At 36.9% G+C, this 18,501-nt stretch overlaps 1 protein-coding gene across 8 annotated transcripts in view; it reads left to right on the forward strand.

Annotated features, from left to right (window-relative positions):
* FAM169A (family with sequence similarity 169 member A) overlaps positions 1-18,501 on the forward strand; it is a 64,985-nt gene that overhangs the window by 42,314 nt on the left and 4,170 nt on the right. For 7 of the 8 annotated variants that reach the window (XM_073905335.1, XM_073905337.1, XM_073905332.1 and 4 more), the window contains 5 exons: positions 10,408-10,536; positions 11,063-11,175; positions 13,940-13,979; positions 14,474-14,624; positions 17,846-18,002. In XM_073905335.1, coding sequence (XP_073761436.1) covers positions 10,408-10,536; positions 11,063-11,175; positions 13,940-13,979; positions 14,474-14,624; positions 17,846-18,002 — 590 coding nt within the window. The remainder of the gene's footprint in view (positions 1-10,407; positions 10,537-11,062; positions 11,176-13,939; positions 13,980-14,473; positions 14,625-17,845; positions 18,003-18,501) is intronic. The other variant, XM_073905333.1, reaches the window with a different exon arrangement.

An 18,501-nucleotide genomic window follows, 5' to 3' on the forward strand; every position in this document is an offset into this window, starting at 1 on the left:
TGGTGACTCTATATTTAACATTCTGAGGAAGTGCCAAACTGTTTTCCAAAGCAATTGTACCATTTTACATTCCCATGAATAGTGTTTGAGAGTTACAATTTCTTTATATCCTCACCAACACTTGTTACTATCTTTTTGATTATAGCCATTCTTGTGGGTGTAAAGTGGCATCTTATAATAGTTTTGGTTTGCATTTCATGTTGAGCATCTTTTCATATGCTAATTGGCCATTTCTGTATCTTCTTTGGGGAAATGTATATTTAGATCTTTTGACCATTTCTTCTTTGGGTTCTCTGTGGTAGCTTTTAAAGTTAAAAAAGAAAGTAATTTCAGATATACAAAAAGATGTAAAGAATAAGACAACAAATACTCAAGAACCATCCAGCATGTACCATCCATGAGAAGTGGATCATTGTTAGTACAGTTGTACACCCACCCAATTAGCTCACTCCCTTCCCTGAAATAAGTATTACCTCAGTTTGGCATTTATTTTCCCCATATATTTTTCTTTCCTTTTTTAAGGATTTTATTTATTTATTTGACAGAGAGCACAAATGGGGGGGATGGCAGAGGGAGAAGGAGAAGCAGGCTCCCCACTGAGCAGGGAACCTGACGCAAGGCTCGATCCCAGGACCCTGGGATCATGTTCTGAGCTGAAGGCAGACACTTAACCCACTGAGCCACCCAGGTTCCCCTCACCATATATTTCTCAGACTTTTCGTTTCTGAGAGAGAGCGAGGGAGAGAGAGAAAGTGTGCATGCATACACGTGTACGAGGGGCGGGGGCGGGGCTGAGGCTGAGGGAGAGAGGGAACCTTAAGCAGGCTCCATGCCCAGCCCAGAGCCTGTTGCGGGGCTCGATCTCAAGACCCTGAGATCATGACCTGAGCCAAAATCAAGAGTTGAGTGCTTAACCAACTGAGCCACCCAGGCGTCCCTCTTAGACTTATAAAGCATATTTATATACCCTCCAACAATATGTCATATTGTTTAACATATTTAAAAACTGGGGCACTGGGTGGCTCAGTTAAGTGTCTGCCTTTGGCTCAGGTTATATCCCGGGGTCTTGGGATTGAGCCCCCGTGTCAGGCTTCCTGCTCCATGGGGATCCTGCTTCTCCCTCACCTTATGCAACCCCTCCCCACTTGTGTGCTCTCTCGCAAATATATAGATAAAATCTTTAAAAGAATTATATTTAAATGATATATACTGTGTGAATTCTGCAGTTTGATTTGTATATTTATGTTTATGAGAATCATTCGTGTGGATTCACATAGCTCTATTCGTTTTCAGTGCTGTTTAGTATTCCATTGTATGAATATACCTTGTGATATTTAAAAACTTGGTGGATTTATATTTGCATTTATAAATGTAAATCTCAAACTACTGGTTTTCTCTTAGTGAAGGAAGATTTAATCCTGGAAGGTAATTTACTTGAAAACTTTATTAAAATAGAATTTACCATTGATTTTAGTCTAACTGGAAATGTTTATTTCCACTGAAAATATATTTTTGTTCTAAGTTTGCTCCCCTTTTTTAATGTCAGAAATCCAGAAAACAAGAACCAAGTGTTGCGTGCCCATCTTGAATCATAGTTTCTGTGTACATACATACATGAGAATGGGATGAACCCTGTATACAACTGGATAATCTGAAAATGGCTTTCCCCTTAAAATCTAATTATAGCTTTACTGAATTTGGGAAGGAATGTAAACACACCCACTGTAGGTAGAATCTCTTAATACTTACTCTTTTCTAGGGTGCCCGGGTGGCTTAGTCAGTTGGGCAGCTGCCTTTGGCTCGGCTCATGATCTCAGGGTCCTGGGATTGAGCCTTGTGTCAGGCTTTTTACCCCGTGGGGAGCCTGTTCCTCCCTCTACCCCTCCCCCCTGCTTGTGTGCACATGCGCCCGCTCTCTCAAATAAATAAAAAAATCTTTTTAAAAAAATACTCTTTTCTAATTCTAATGATAAATTGAATGCCAAATGAATTACTATTTTTGCATAGTCTGTGTGGGTTTTAGCTCCACTGATCCTTCAGGTTAGGCAGGAGATTGCCCAATAATGTTTTATTGGTCTCATTTGTATTATTTTGTGAATAAGACTCTTTGAAGTGTGAAAATAAAGGAATTTATTGAAAATAGAAAATTATAGGGATGCCTGGGTGGCTCAGTTGGTTAAGCGACTGCCTTCAGCTCAGGTCATGATCCTGGAGTCCCTGGATCGAGTCCCACATCGGGCTCCCTGCTCAGCAGTGAGTCTGCTTCTCCCTCTGACTCTCCCCCCTCTCATGTGCGCGCTCTCTCTCTCAAATTAATAAATAAAATCTTAAAAAAAAAAGAAAAAATAGAAAATTTTAGACTTATGTGGCATCTCCATTTTCTGTTTCTTGCTTTCTGTCTTGTACAATGTTTATTATACTTGAAGAACTTGGATTTCCATTTGATTTTCTCTTACAACTTAGTAGTTTTTTTTAAAGATTTTATTTATTCATGAGAGACAGAGAGAGAGAGGCAAAGGGAGAAGCAGGCTTCCCAAGGGGCAGGGAGCCCGATGTGGGACTCGATCCCAGGACCCGGGGATCATGACCCGAGCCAAAGGCAGACGCCCAACCATCTGAACCACCCAGGCGCCCCTAATTAGTAGTTCTTGAGGCTGCTAGATATCCAGTATTCTTTGATGACCTTTACTTGTTTCCATGAATATTTTTAATGATTTAGGAAAGATTATGGTGTTGTACATTGTAAGCTTTAAAAAGATAATTTATTCATTCCACAAATAGGTAACGAGTGCCACGTATGGATGGGCTTGGCCTCAGGTTTGAGTAGATGATTAGCTAACTGTAAGAAGTTGATTTACAGAGTACTATCATGTACCGATACCTAAAGACGTGGAATGAATAAGGTCTCATGAATCTTACCCATTTGGAATTTATCCTGATGTACCATATGAGGTACAGGTCCGACTTTATTTTACCTGACAGGTATATGGTTTATATTATTTGTTGAATAATTTATCTTCTGCACTGATTTGCATTTATATCTATATCAGGTCAGCAAACAGTGGTCCACTGATCTGCTCTTTTTGTAAACAAAGATATTGAAACACACCTGTGTTCATCCACTTATATATTGCCTGTGGCTTCTTTTGCACTAAAATGTCAGAGTTGGTTAGTTATGACAGTACCCATATAGTCTCTAAGCCTAAAATCCTTACTGTCTGCCCCTTTAAGAAAAAGTTCCCAAATTCTTTTTTTCAAAAATTTTTATTGTTATGTTAATCACCATACATTACATCATTAGTTTTTGAAAAAGTTTCCAAATTCTTAATCTAGATCATACATTAAATTTGTATATGTATATGTGTATATTCCTTTTTTTTCTCAAGATTTTATTCATTTGAGAGGGAGGGAGAGAGAGAGCATGCAAGCTCAGGAGCAGTGGGGAGGGGGGCATGGGGAGGGAGAAGCAGACTACACTGAGCCGACACGGGGCTCATCCCAGGAATCCGGGATCATGACCTGAGCTGAAGGCAGACGCTTAACCAACTGAGCCACCCGGGCGCCCTGTTTATGTATATTTCTTATTTGCCAATTTATTTTTATTAATCTTTAAGTTCCAGTACCTCACTCTTATATTTATTTTAGCTTTTGGTTATCTAAAAGGACTAGTCTTCTCCCCCATTTCATATTTCTGACCTTGCTTGTTTTCCTGTATAGACTTCAGAATCCACTTACTAGATTAAAAAAAAGTTTTGTTGTGATTTTATTGGAATTACTTTTAAACTTATGTATTAGCCCCTAATATAAGATCCACCAAAAAACTATTAGAACCAATAGGAGTGCTTCAGTCAGTGGAGTATGTGACTCTTGATACTGGGGTTGAAAGTTTGGGCCCCATGTTGGGTCTAGAGACAATTTAAAAATAAAATCTTAAAAAAGAAATCTCTTAGAACTGATAAATGCCTTCAGTGAAGTTGCAGGATGCAAAATCAATGTGCAGGTATCTATTGTATTTCTATACACTAATAATGAAGCAGCAGAAAGAGCAAGTAAAACAATCCCATTCACAATTGCACCACAAATAATAAAATATCTAGGAATAAATCTGACCAAAGAGGTGAAAAAGACCTATACTCTGAAAACTTATAAACACTGATGAAAGAAATTGAAGATGGCACAAAGAAATGTAAAGACATTCGATGCTCATGGATTGGAAGAAAAATATGTTAAAATGTCCATACTATCTAAAGCAATCTACAGATTTAAATGCAATTCCCATCAAAATACCGACAGCATTTTTCACAGGAAAACAATCTGAAAGGTTGTATGGAACCACAAAAGACCTCGAATGGCCAAAGCAATCTTGGAAAAGAAAAACAAAACTGGAGGTATCACAATTCCAGACTTCAAGTTACATTACAAAGCTGTAGTAATCCAAACAGTATGGTACTGGCACCAAAATAGACACATAGATCAGTGAAACAGAATATAAAGCCTGGAAATAAACCCACAACTTATGGTCAGTTAATCTTTGACAAAGGAGGCAAGAACATGTAATGGGAGAGAAACAGTCTCTTCAACAGATAGTATTGGAAAAATTGGACATCAACATGCAAAGGAATGAAACTGTACCACTTTTGTACATTGTACACTCAAAGTGGACCAAGGACCTAAATATGAGACCTGAAACCATAGAAATCCTAGAAAAGAACACAGGAGGTAATTTCTCTGATGTTGGATTTAGCAACATCCTTCTAGATCTGTCTCGTGAAGCAGTGGAAACAAAAGCAAAAATAAATTATTGAGACTGCATCAAAATAAAAAGCTTTTGCACAGCATAGGAAACAACCAACAAAACGAAAAGAAAACCTACAGAATGGGAGAAGATATTTGCAAATGACATCTCTTATACAACTTAACACAAAAAAACACAATCCAGTTAAAAATGGGCAGAGGACATGAACAGACATTTCTCCAAAGAAGACATGCAGATGGCCAACAGACACATGAAAAGATGCTGAACATCGCTCATCATCAGGGAAATGCAAATCAAAACTACAATGAGATACCACCTGTCAGAATGGCTAAAATCAAAAACTCAAGGGTTGGCGAAGATGTGGAGAAAAAGTAACCTGCTTGCACTGTTGGTGGGAATGCAAACTAGCGCAGACACTGGAAAACTGGAGGTTCCTCAAAAAATTAAAATAGAACTATCCGGGGCATATTGCTGAAAGCAAAGAGGCAAACTAAATAATGCTTTATAGTGTTTATGGACATAGATCTAAGTATGAAACCATGGACAGGAAGGATATGCAACAACTTCAGGAACACCGTTGTCTCTGGGGAGAAAAGGAGAAAGGGCAATGGGATCAGGGAGGGGTCCGAAGAGAACATCGACTGTATCTACAAGGTTTTATTTAGTTCTCCCTAGAACTAAATTAAAACAGTATGGCAAAACTTCAATAATTGTTAATCTGGATAATGAATACATTGACACTAGGATACTATTCTTTTTTTTTTCCTGTATGTATAAGCATATAAAACATGTCTCACGTTTTTTGGTTTTAGTTTCCATACCTGTTAAAAAGGGAGAAGCTGGAGAAAACAAGCACAATAGGCACATTGAGTTGTTTGTCTGAATTTAATGACTAAAACAGTGGGGAATGCCTTACGTAGTCAGTATGAGGTCCAAAAGGAGCACTTTAGGAAAGGTGACTAGAGTTGAAGCTTCCAATTCAGATTTGTCTGTTCCACAAGAAAGAACATCTACCAGCTAAGCAGCACTGGCTATTCCTTAACAAGTTGTGGAACTGGTTAAGGAATAGCCTTCTACTTACTAACATTGTACATGCAGCACTAAGACATTTACCCTTGCAGTAAAATTCTTTTAAAGCCTAAGCTTTACAATATGGACCCTACACTTTTCTACAGATATTCCCCTAATGCTAAATGTCTCCAAACTATTTTAACATTCTCTGCCTCATAGAACCTTTTCACAGCCATTTATTTAGCACATTCATTCTGTGCAAAGAACTAGACAGAGTGCTGTTATAGAAGAAATAGTCATGGAATTTGTGTACAAGGAACTCGAGTCTAAGCTGGTGTTAAAGTGAAAACCTAAAAGAGATAGATTATAAAGTAGAACACACTTTAAGGAGCTTAAGAGCACTATAGGGAAAGCACCATAAGATTTAGAGGAGGAAAGATGTACTTTTGTTGGTAGAGATCACGCAAGGTTTCCAGTCTGGGCCCTAACAAAGAAGCAGATTCTCTAAAACTCAAGAAAATGAACTCTGGAGTTACTAGAAATTTAGTGTTGTGGCTAGGTACAAAATTAATACATAAGTAAGTCAGTATGTTTCATGTATATAACCACTAGTTAGAAGAAATAAAGTAAGGGAACACAATATTTATAATGGCAACAAAAGAGATAAAATTCCTGAATGTATAAATTTTTGCTATGTTAATTCTAAGAACTCTGTGGAGAATATGTAAATGCTAACTGGTTTGAACAAAATCATACAATTATTATACAATTATATTGTTGGACAGAAAATAAGATAATGGTGTCAATTCTCTAGAAGCTAATATGTGAGGGTTTTTTTTTTTACATTTTTAAAAGTTTTAATTCCAGTGTTGTTAATATATAGTGTTATATTAGCTTCAGATGTACACCATAGTGATTCAGCAGTTACATATATTACTCAGTGCTCATCAGCATAAGTGTACTCTTTTAATTATTTTTATTTTTAAAGATTTTATTTTTAAGTGATCTCTATACGCCCAATGTGGGGCTTGCACTTAAACCCTGAGATGAAGAGTCACATGCTCTACTGACTGAGCTAGTCCGGTGCCCCAAGATAAGTGTACTCTTAATCCCCACCTGTTTCACCCATCGCCCTGTCCACCTCCCCTCTGGTAACCATCTGATCTCTATACTTAAGAGTCTATTTTTCAGTTTGTCTATTTTTTCTCCTTTGTTTTCTTAAATTCCATATATGAGTGAAATCATATGGTATTTCTCTCTCTGACTGACTGACTTTGCTTAGCATTCTACCCTCTAGATCCATCCATGTTGTTGCAAATGGCAAGGTTTCATTCTTTTTGATGGATAAGTAATATGACATGGTATATACATGCCACATCTTTATCCATTCATCTGTCATTGGATACTTGGGTTGCTTCCATATCTTGGCTAATTGTAAATAATGCCGCAGTAAACATGGGCATGCATATATCCTTTTAAATTAGTGTTTTCATATTCTTTGGGTAAATACCCAGTAGTGCAGTTACTAGATCATAAGGTCGTTCTATTTTTATTTTATTTTATTTTTTTAAAGATTTTACTTATTTGTCAGAGAGTGCACACAAGCAGGGGGAGCGGCAGGCAGAGGGAGAAGGAGAAGCAGGCTCCCCACTGAGCAGGGATCCCAGTGTGGGGCTCGATCCCAGGACCCTGGGATCATGACCTGAGCCGAAGGCAGACACTTAGCTGACTGAGCCACCCAAGTGTCCCAATTTTTAAAGATTTTATTTTTAAGTAATCTCCACAACCAATGTAGGGCTCAAACACACAACCCCAAGATCAAGAGTTGCATGCTCTACTGACTAAGCCAGCCAGGTGCCCCTAGTTTGCTTTTTTATTTTAAAATTTTTCAAGTTTTTTGGGTGCTATAATACATATAACATATTACTTATCATTTGAACTATTTGTAGATGTGCAATTCAGTGGCATTAGTCACATTCATTCTCTGTTGTTATGAATTGCCTATTCTAGGTACCTTATAGAAGTGGAATCGTACAATATTTGTTTTATGTGTGTCTTATTTCACTTAGCATGGTATTTAAGAATCATCCATGTTGTAGCATATATAAAAATTTATTTCCTGGGGTGCGTGGGTGGCTCAGTTGGTTAAGTGGCTGACTTTTTTTTTTTTTTTGAAGATTTATTTATTTGAGAAAGAGAGTGTGTGCACGCATAGAGAGCAGGGAGGAGCAGAGGGAGAGGGAGAGAGAAACCCAAGCAGATTCTACCCTGAGCGTGGAGCCCTATATGCAGCTTGATGTCACACAACCTGAGCCAGAACCAAGAGTCAGACACTCAACTGACTGAGCCACCCAGGCACCCCACAGCTGACTCTTGATTTTGGCTCCTGTCACAGTCTCGGGGTTGTGGGATCAAGCCCTGTGTCTGGATCCTTGCTCAGTGGGGAGTCTGCTTGAAAATTCTCTCACTCCCTCTGCCCCTCCCCCTACTCGTCCATGCACGTTCTCTCTCTCATATCTTCAAAAAAATCCTTTCCTTTTTATGGTGTGTATTTTTATTGTGTGTACATGTTACATTTCATTCATTCATCCATTCATCTGATGGATGGACAATTGGGTTCTTTCTACCTTTTGGCTATTGTGAACAATGCTGCCATGGGCACTGGTGTACAGATAACTATTCGAGTCCCTGCTTTCTGTTCTTTTGGCTCTATAGCTGAGAGTGGAATTGCTGAGTTATATGGTAATTCTGTGTTGAACTTCTTGAGGAATTGCCAAACTGTTTTCCACAGAGGCTGCATCATTTTGTTTAATGTGTTTTTAAACTTTATATAAATGACATCATTTGTACATATACTAACTTGTTTTTTTACTGATCTTTTTAATAGATTTATCATTGTTAATATATAGCTGTAATTTGTTGTAGCTTCTGCGTAGTATTTTATTGTATACATTTTATAATTTATTCATGTATCCGTTAATGATGGGCTCTTAGGTTGAACTCCCCACGACTGTTTAAAAACAGCCCTGTAATGAATATTATAGAAGTCTTCTTGTGCATATGTGTACGTCATTAGGGTATATACCCGGTAGTAGAATTGGAGCATACAATATGTCTTTTCAGCTTTACTAACTGTTGCAAAATTATTCTCACACGAGAAAGTGGGAGTTTCCATTTTCCTTATTCTTTGGATGCTTGGGTTATCAGATGGGTGTGAAAATGGTATCTAGTTGTTTCATCTTGCATTTCCCTGGCAGCTAGTGAGGTTTGCTGTCTTTACCTTTGTTAAGTGACCTTCCAAGTTTCATTATATGTACATTTCCTTTTCATAGCATCGGCCAGTTTCTTTTTGGGATCATTTTATCTTGCAATTTTAGGATTTTTTAATATGCTGAGAATACTAATCTTTTTTGTTTTATTCTGAAAATCTCCTAATCTCTGCCTTTATGGTATCTTTTTAGTATAAAACTATGCAGCCCAGATTTAATTTCAATTTAATTAAAATTATACATTCATTTCTTCAGTAGCCACATGTGGCTAGTGGCTACTGTATTGGACACTGCTGATACAGGACATTTCCATCATTGTAGAAAGTTCTGTTGCACAGTTCCTGATAGAAAGTTTTACTTTTTTTTAATTTTTATTTTTTTAAAGATTTTATTTCTTTGACAGAGAGAGACACAGTGGGGGAGGGAACACAAGCAGGGGGAGTGGGAGAGGGAGAAGCAGGATCCCTGCCGAGCAGAGAGCCACATGCGGGGCTCGATCCCAGGACCCTGAGATCATGACCTGAGCCGAAGGCAGACGCTTAACGACTGAGCCACCCAGGCGCCCCCTGATAGAAATTTTAAACTTTAACAAGTTTATCATAATATTTCATTATGGATTGTGATTTTGTGTCTTTCATGAGAAATCTTTTAGCACCATTATGTCCGGGAGGTATTCTCTTATGTTTTCTTTTAAACAGTTTGCTTTTCTTAGTAGGTCTTAGAATCCATCTGGAATTTAATTTTGTGAATGGTGTTGATGTGAGGTCAGGATCTGACTATATTTTCTTCTATATGGATTTTTGTTCTAGCATTATTATTTTGATAGTGGATCTACTCTACACTGAGATGTAATGCCTCCTCTGTCATTTGCCAGGTTTTTAGTGTATGTGTGCTTCTTTTCTGGTGGGCTTTTTTCCCCTGGTATTTTAACTTTTCATTTTCCTTTTCTTCTTTCCATATCCTTTCTTAACCCTTTTTTCTCCATTTTGAAGTTGGGGTCAAGTTTTGACAAATTCCCCTAAAAAATAAACTTGTTGGGTATTTGTTTAGAATTGCATGGAATTTACCAAATAATTGGTGAGAATTGGTGGTTTTATACTATTGAGTCTAATAATCATTTTATTCTAATTTTATGCCCCTTGGTAATAATTAGTAATTTTTTCCTTAAAGGTGAAGCACATCTTTTAATAGGATTTTTTTTTGTTTGTTCATGTTAAAATTTTCATTAATGAGACTGATGTGTAGTTGAGTTGCATTGGTGTTATCCTAGCCCCGTTAAGTGATTTGGGCAGCTTACTGTCTATCTTCTTTTCTGTTTTCTAAAACAGTTGATATTTGGGATTTCTAGAAAATTCTGAATGTATTTTTCAGCTTGCAAGCAGTACTTTGAAAAGTATCCGGGAGACCATGAACTCCTTTGGGAGGTTGAAGGTGTTGGACACTGGTACCAGCGAATACCAGTCACCAGAGCATTACAGAGAGAAACACTTAAAATTTCAGGTAAGAATTATAGGTTTCAAGTTGGAACACATGTCAAGCTTAAAGAGCAGAGCCTTTTAATGTTTGTGTCTCTTAGTCCAGAGTTATAGTATATTGTAATGTGACCTCTCTAGTAACAGATCCTCTTTTCTAAAGTTTGAATTTTTGTTATGTATTAACATTTTAGTCACTAAGAATAAGAGGACCTAGAATTATAATAGCCCAGCAGAATCTAACATTCTAGGAATTGGTGGGTAAGAAGGAAACACAGATACCTAGTCAGCATAGAATAGGCATCAAGGAATTAAAGAGTAGTCCCTGGTTTCATGCATCTTTCCTCAAAGTCACTAAATACAGATAACTAATACTTTATAATTGCAACGTTTCATTATAACATATTGGTTAAGGAGATATTCCACACCTAGATTTTCCACACCCTTCTGTTCAGGATGCTATTCAGGACTTTTGGGCAAATCAGGACAAACCATGTTACGATTAAAACCAAATACTGATTGGGTTACAATTTTTAAAATTCTTCTGTACACAGCAGTTTCTCAAAATGAAGCTAAAAGACCTATGTGTGGAGAGTATGGTCTTTCATCTGTTCCAGAATATGAAGCAGAAACTGAAGACAATCAGTCTAGTGAGATGCAGCTAACTGTAGGTACACTGTATGTTTATTGTAGGAAATAATTTTTCTGTTCTTTAAACTAGATTCAGCTAATATTTAATTTTGTAAATGTTAAAGTTTATTCATCAAGTTTTACATAATTTTAAAATTTTTACTGTGTTAGTTTTCTTGGTATCTCCTGTTAATGGCTTACTAAGGACTTAATTTTCTTTGAAAAATAATTTGGAATCACACAAAATAATATAGAAGAAAATAAAAATCTGTAATCCCACTACGCCAGATATAGCAACTGTTAACATTTTTGTATTTGTATTTTATATATATTATAAAACATGTATCTGTATACATTTTTGTTTTCTGTTATGCTGCTTCTGTTTTTCCTCCATTAACATAATATTATAAGCATTTTCCATGGCATTATTGTTTTAAAACATTGTTAAATAGCAGTGTACTATTCTATGTAAATACGATTATTTCTTTAACATACTATACTTAAGTTTTTTGCATAAGTGACCCAGCAGTGAACACATTTATACATGCATCTTTTTGCCTATGTAATTCTTTCATTGCACTGATAAATTTCTAGAGGTGAAATTAGGAATAGGTCAAAGGTTATGAAGTCATTGTGGAAAGTTTGAGTCTATCTATGCTAGGTCTTTGTAGAATGTAATGCACTTTTAAAGTACTAGGTAAACCTTTCAGGGACAAGTGCTTTGGGGAATTACTTGTGCCTCTTATTCCTGACTTAATTAGCGTGAATGTTGACTGAACTTTTTGGAAACCTTTTTAAGGATAATATAAATCATATAATTACTTTTAAGGAGTTAGATTTTTTTGTTTTTATTTTTTTCTACATTTGGAACCAAACTAAATGGTAAGCCTGGGTTTGATTATATTGTGATCCAAATTCCTCAGATATACTTAAATTTATTTAGTATTGGTCCTACATCATAAAATCGGGGAATGTAGAAAAAAATCTTTTCCCAAAATGTGGTGAGAGCAATGATTTACCTTAATGATAAGCCAAATAATTTTAAATGAGCTGTGTAAATGAGAATATATATTAAACCATGTCATAAGATTGGCCGCATAAATTCAGTTTTCTTTCATTATAGAAATTCATGTTCTTCAAATTACTTTAAGATTTTAATTAGTTCAAGGAAAATATTTCTCACATTAAACTATTTTATCTTTTTATTGCTAACCAAATGGGAAAATGGTTTTGTTTGTGTATTTTAACCACATTGTTTTTAGCTTTACTGCGGTATAATTGACAAAAATTGTACAACTTGATGTTTTGAGATAAACTGAAATGATCACTATATGATTTATTCTAGGTGATGATGGTATTTCTACTTGCTTTTTCCTATTTTGTGACATAAAACATTACATGTACTTCTCTTACACTCTTTGAACCTTTTTTAATTGATTTCTTTTGTGTGTTACCTTGTCTAGTTCAACTACAGGCTTCTTGAAGACAGGATTTTTATCTTATCTGTCACAGTTTATCCTTGTTTGTGTCCTCTCAGTAGACCTTCTTAAAGTCTCTGTGCCTGTTGTGTTGTAGGGTTTCATTAAGTGTGTGATGAATGAATGAATAGTAGTTTATGTAATAGATACTGTGGCAAGCACTGGGTGTACAAAGATATGGTTCTTACAAGCATGGGAGAAGTAGATGGTCCATTATTGGAAACATAAAATAAAGTACAGTATTATAATTCCCTTAATAGAGCAAATAGCAAGTGTTTGAAGGTACGTAGCAGAGTATGAGTAACTCTACCCCAGGAGTGGAATAGGTGAGGTAGCAACCAAGCTGACTTGCAAAGGGCAGGTGTGAGTTTTGTGACAAGGGTTAGGGCATTCCAAATGCTAGCCTGTGGAAAAAAAAACCAAAACCAAACAGGTGTGAAAGAAAATGGCATGTTTGATATGTAAGAGGCATTTGGTTTTGAAGAGGTTGAGAATTTATATTCTAGGCAGTGATAAACCATTAAAGGTTTTGTTTCTGGCTTTTTTTAAAGCAAAAGAGTAGCACCATTTGTGATTTGGAAGCATCTCTGTCATCAGATTGGAGGGGATTATAGAGCATGTGATTAGAGCAAGGGGTACCAGGGATGAGGCTCTCGGAGTAATTCACATTAAAGATGAAAAAGGCCTAAACGAAAGCATCGGTAATACGAAGGAGGGGGCAGTTTTGGGAGATTCTTCAGAGTCAGAATTGACAGGCTTTCCGGTTCACTGAATGAAGGTTAAGAAGAAATCATTACTGACTTACAGGTTTTTGGCCAGAATGGCTGACTGAACTGTTATTGCCATTAACCAAGACAGAGAATAATACAAGTTCAGTTTGGAACAGGTTGGTTGTGAAATTAGATGGAGTCCATATTTCCTTTAAAAAAGAGCTTTGGAAATCAGGAAAGAAGTTGGGGAGATTAAATTGTCTATCTGGATTCATCAGCAAATAGATGTTGAAGTAAAGGTAGTAGATAAAATTACACAGGGAGAGGGTACGGACAGAGAAGAGGGGCTTGCCCAGGACAGGACACTAGGAACCTCCAGTGAGTTGCCTGTAACATATGAGATGGATTGTAAGGGCTCAGCCTCAGGATGAACTGAGGCTGTAACAGCACCTTTTAATTTCTTCAGTAAATTTCCTTGAATGGTGACTAGTGAATACCAAAAGTACTATTTGAAAAATGTTTCACAAGATTTTCTTTGACACTGACTAAAGTAGATTCATAGGGAGAAAAAACGATCTAAAACTTTTGGTTTTAATCTGTATTTCTGTTTTAGATTGACTCTCTAAAAGATGCCTTTGCAAGTACTTCTGAAGGTAAGAAATTGAGCTAATCTACCAGTATGTGAGATGCTTAGAATTTAGGGGTGGGAGATGTCTATTAGAGTAAGTGAACACTCATCCCACTCTAAGATCTAGAGCTGAGTTACAACGCCACCACTACCACTGGTCTTGCTGTGTGAACAGAGTAAGCTATCACACCTCTTTTTTCCTCATTTCCTTAACCTGTAAAATAGGGAGAGTGATGTCTGCCTTGTTTATGTCCCGAGAGTATTGGGAGAAAATATAAGTGAAAATGCAAAAATACATTGCAGAGCTCAGGGCAATATGGAAATGGGAGGGATGAATAATGTGAAGTTATTCCATAATTTAGAAAAAAAGACTGACATTGTTTTTTGGCCTGATAGAAAGAAATGTGTAATTGTGGGAATATATGTAAGCTAGCATAGTTCTTAGATTTCTGTGTGTTGTAACAGATAATCCTTTCAGGATCATACTGAATTAATTGTAGTTCTGCTGTTTTTTCTCAGGTCATGATAAAACACCAGTTTCCACTCGTACTCGAAGTAGTCATCTGAAGCGGCCAAAGATTGGGAAGCGGTTTCAGGATTCTGAATTTAGTAGTTCTCAAGGAGAAGATGAAAAAACGTCCCAGACTTCACCTACAGCTTCAATAAACAAGTAAAGTATTGGTTATTTTACTCTCATTATTTTGTTATTCTTACTTCCATATTTTTGTAAAGGTTTTATTTAATTGAGAGAGAGAGCACAAGCGGGGAGGGGCAGAGAGAGAGGGAGAAGCAGACTCCCCGCTAAGTAGGGAGCCTGATCCCATGATTCTGGGATCATGATCTGAGCCGAAGTTAGACTTAACCAACTGAGCCACCCAGGTGCCCCTTCTTATTTTCGTGTTACTAGTATTTAGTATTTAAGATGGAAGTTGTTATTATATATTGTTTGTGTAGCACATAACCTTGGTGTAAGAGTTTGTATTTGAATTCTTCTACAGGATTACTGATTGTACTCACTTTGACATATTACAGGGAGAAGTTGCTAGTAAGAGAGTAAAATAAATCCACAATTTAATCTCTCATGTTTGAAAATCCAAGAGAATATTCTAGTGATTATATTATCCCAACTTTGATAGGAGCTATAATTTTTAGTAATGCTGAGGTTTAGTCAATTTTTTAAAAACCCTAAGTTTTATTGTATAATGGATTCATTTTACTGGGTTACTGGATATAACACAAATTAGCAATAACCATAAGTGGTTCAGTCCCATCCTCTAGGAACTTAATAGCCAGCTGAATCAGTAGAACACTGGGGTCAAATCTTTATCCTCTATCTTCCTGGGAACCTTAAAGCAAGATTTCAAATTTTATAGTAAAACTAGACTTTTTTGTCATAATAGTCCTACCAGTTGTTCCTGAGTTAACCATTCATAGGTTTGCTGTTTTATCTGTGAAATTATTTTACTCAAGTAGAAAATTTTGTAGCTATGCTAATGTAATTATGTAAATAATTTTAAATTTGGATAATTGTGTAATTATGTAAATGTTCTATTTTAGTGAAAAATTCATGTTAAAGGCAAATATAACTATTTAAATATTTAAATCTAGTAATGTGAAAGATAAGAGGTTGGATAATTAGCTTTCCTCCTGTGTAACATTTGATGTAATACCCTTTTTAGAAGGGAATATAACAGTGCATTTATATTGAACATCCCAGAATTATTGTAGGATTTTGTTTTTCTGTTTTTCTTTTTTTAAAGATTTTATTTATTTATTTGACAGAGAGAGACATAGCGAGAGAGGGAACACAAGCAGGGGGAGTGGGAGAGGGAGAAGCAGACTTCCCGCCGAGCAGGGAGCCCGATGCGGGGCTGGATCCCAGGACCCTGGGATCATGACCTGAGCTGAAGGCAGATGCTTAACGACTGAGCCACCCAGGCGCCCCCTGTTTTTCATAAATAGAACGGTAACAGTAAGACTACATGCTTGAATGCTTACTCAGCTATTATGAAGAACAAAATTTCATCTTTGCCCTTGAAGAATTGACTGCCTGGTGGTTTCTAATTCGCTAGCTATACCTGTGACACAGGTTAAGAACACTGCAAGGTAGATCGTGATGGTACAATAATAGAAGTGCAAAGTGGTGTAGATGCAGAGTAGAGATTTGATTGAATCTAATTGAGGGGATAGAGAGATTAGGCATTTGGGCCAGGGCTTGAAAGAAAAGATGAAACTCAACAAGTCGAGAGAGAAGATGTTCTAGTCGGGGGAGTCCACAAACTATGGTCTGTAGATCAAATCTGACCCACTACCTATTGTAAATAAAACTTTATTGTAACACTTCCATATCTTAGATGTTTGTATGGTTGCTCTTGCATTACAATGGCAAAGTTGAGTAGTTGTTCAGAGACCATATGGCCCATAAAACCTAAAGGAATAGTTTGTTGACCCCTGATGTGTACGAGGGTTGTCCAGAGAACTTACTGTGATGATGAAAATGTGCTTTATGTGCCCTGCCTAAAACGGCAGCCCTACTTAGTATGCCCATTGAACACTTCAAGTATGGCCAGTGCAGCTTAGGAACTGACTTTTTAATTTCATTTAATTTAATTAATGTAAATCATGACACGTGTTATGGCTACTGTATTACACCGTGCAGATATAGCATGAGCAAAGGCAAAAAGCAAAGAGGAATATTAATAAGGATAACTGATGTGTAATGTAAATGTTACCATCTAGCAGGAAATAAAAATATGAGAGTCTAGGTCCCAGGCCACAGGCATTGTAGCAGCATGAGCGACTCATTGAAGTATTTGGCAATATGATGAGCAAGACGACCTCCATTGCCTGGTGGATGAGCCCCAGCAAGATAACTCATGCGGGGGGAGCAAGTAGCCATACTGTGAGCAGCGCCATGAGGAGGTACCATGTGACAACAGTCCCCAAGGAATTGGGCCCTCAGTCTATTAGCCTGCATGAAGAGCTGAATGCTGCCAGCAACCACATGAGTGAGAGCTTGGGATGGTTGCAGGGAGCACTGCCAATTGGACCTTCAGACGAGACTGCATCCCCAGTAGCTGGGTTGATTGCAACTCCATGAGACCTTGAGCCAGAGATCCCTAGGTAAGCCACACCTGGATTCCTAACCCACAGAAACAAGATAATAAATGTTCGATGATTTCAGGTGTTAAAAAATACAGATATAGATATATATGAGGGTCTGGTCATGTTAGGCTTTGTAAGGAGATACACTTTATTCTCTAAGTTGTAGAGAACCATCAGAATTTGCTGAGCTGGACTGTCACAGGTACAGATGGGTATATTATAAACAGAGCTCTCACAGCTTTACTAAAGAATAATGTACTGCAAGTTCAAAGATGAGTTGGGACAAAGTTACGGTGGTCCAGAGAGAGTTGGGGCCTGAAGGAGCGCCATGAAAATGGGAACAGAAAATTAGGGATATGTTTGAAAGGCATTTTGGAGGTAGAACAAAACTGTATCATTTATTGTCCAAACTGGTATCTTTGAGAATGAAAGGGGCATTATTAGTGATTATGGCAACGCTGGGACAAAAGCTATGAACTGGACTGTCTCAGGTAACTTGGGATGTGTATTCATTCTAATAGAATGAGAGCCAATGAGATACGGTTAGAGTAAAAGAAGAATCTAGCTTACATGTTTGAGGAGATGTGTGTTACTACTCAAACTAGAGAATAAGGTAGGAAAGAGGGCAAGTTTGTAAGAAGAGGAGATTGGTTTTGGACCTGTAAGATTGGAACTTGTTGACTGAACAACACTTGGTGAATTCTCTAAAGTGTTACCTTATTAACACAATCCTAAAGTTTTATATTCATCCTTAATAAAACAAGTAAGAGTGGTTTTCTTTCCTAGATTGGAATCTACTGCACGCACATCAGAGAGCTCAGAAGAATTCCTGGAAGAAGAACCTGAACAAAGTGTTATTGAATTTGAGGACGAAAGTAGTGATAAGGATGCTCGGCCTGCACCAGAAACCCAACCACGTGTGGAAAAGCAAGATGGCGAAAAGGTATATGAGATCCCACTTATTAAATAAAGTAATTGAAAGTAAACTAAATTTTAACTTTCTTAATCATAAATTGTTAGAAAAATCTGTTGACTATTTTAGAGTCATAGTAGAAATTGTGTTTAATGCTAAAAAGCATATCCCTGTACTACCAAGGTCAGGTACTGGAGTTGGGGAGAGGATAAAGTTACAAGTATTGTTTCATGTTTCAAACTGAATTTTTAAAAGTTTGACTTACAGCACAGGTAAAATTGAGGATGTTTAGGTAGTAAGATCCCTCTGTATATTAAAGTATAAATTAATTTGAGAGAGTAAACATACTTAAGTGACAAATTATATGAGTATGAGGTGTACCTTATAGAACCAGTTAGAATGCCATAAGGTCAATAAAGCCTCGTTTGCACCTGTATCTTGGTTAGAAGGATACAACTCATCATTCAAAATATATATTTGATTACAATTGATTACATATTCCTGGAAAAATAACTAAATTCATTTTTTT

This window comes from Callorhinus ursinus, unplaced genomic scaffold, assembly GCF_003265705.2.
Source record: "Callorhinus ursinus isolate GAN/ISIS: 27379988/994484 unplaced genomic scaffold, GSC_fseal_2.0 scaffold23, whole genome shotgun sequence".
NCBI classification, from domain to species: domain Eukaryota; kingdom Metazoa; phylum Chordata; class Mammalia; order Carnivora; family Otariidae; genus Callorhinus; species Callorhinus ursinus.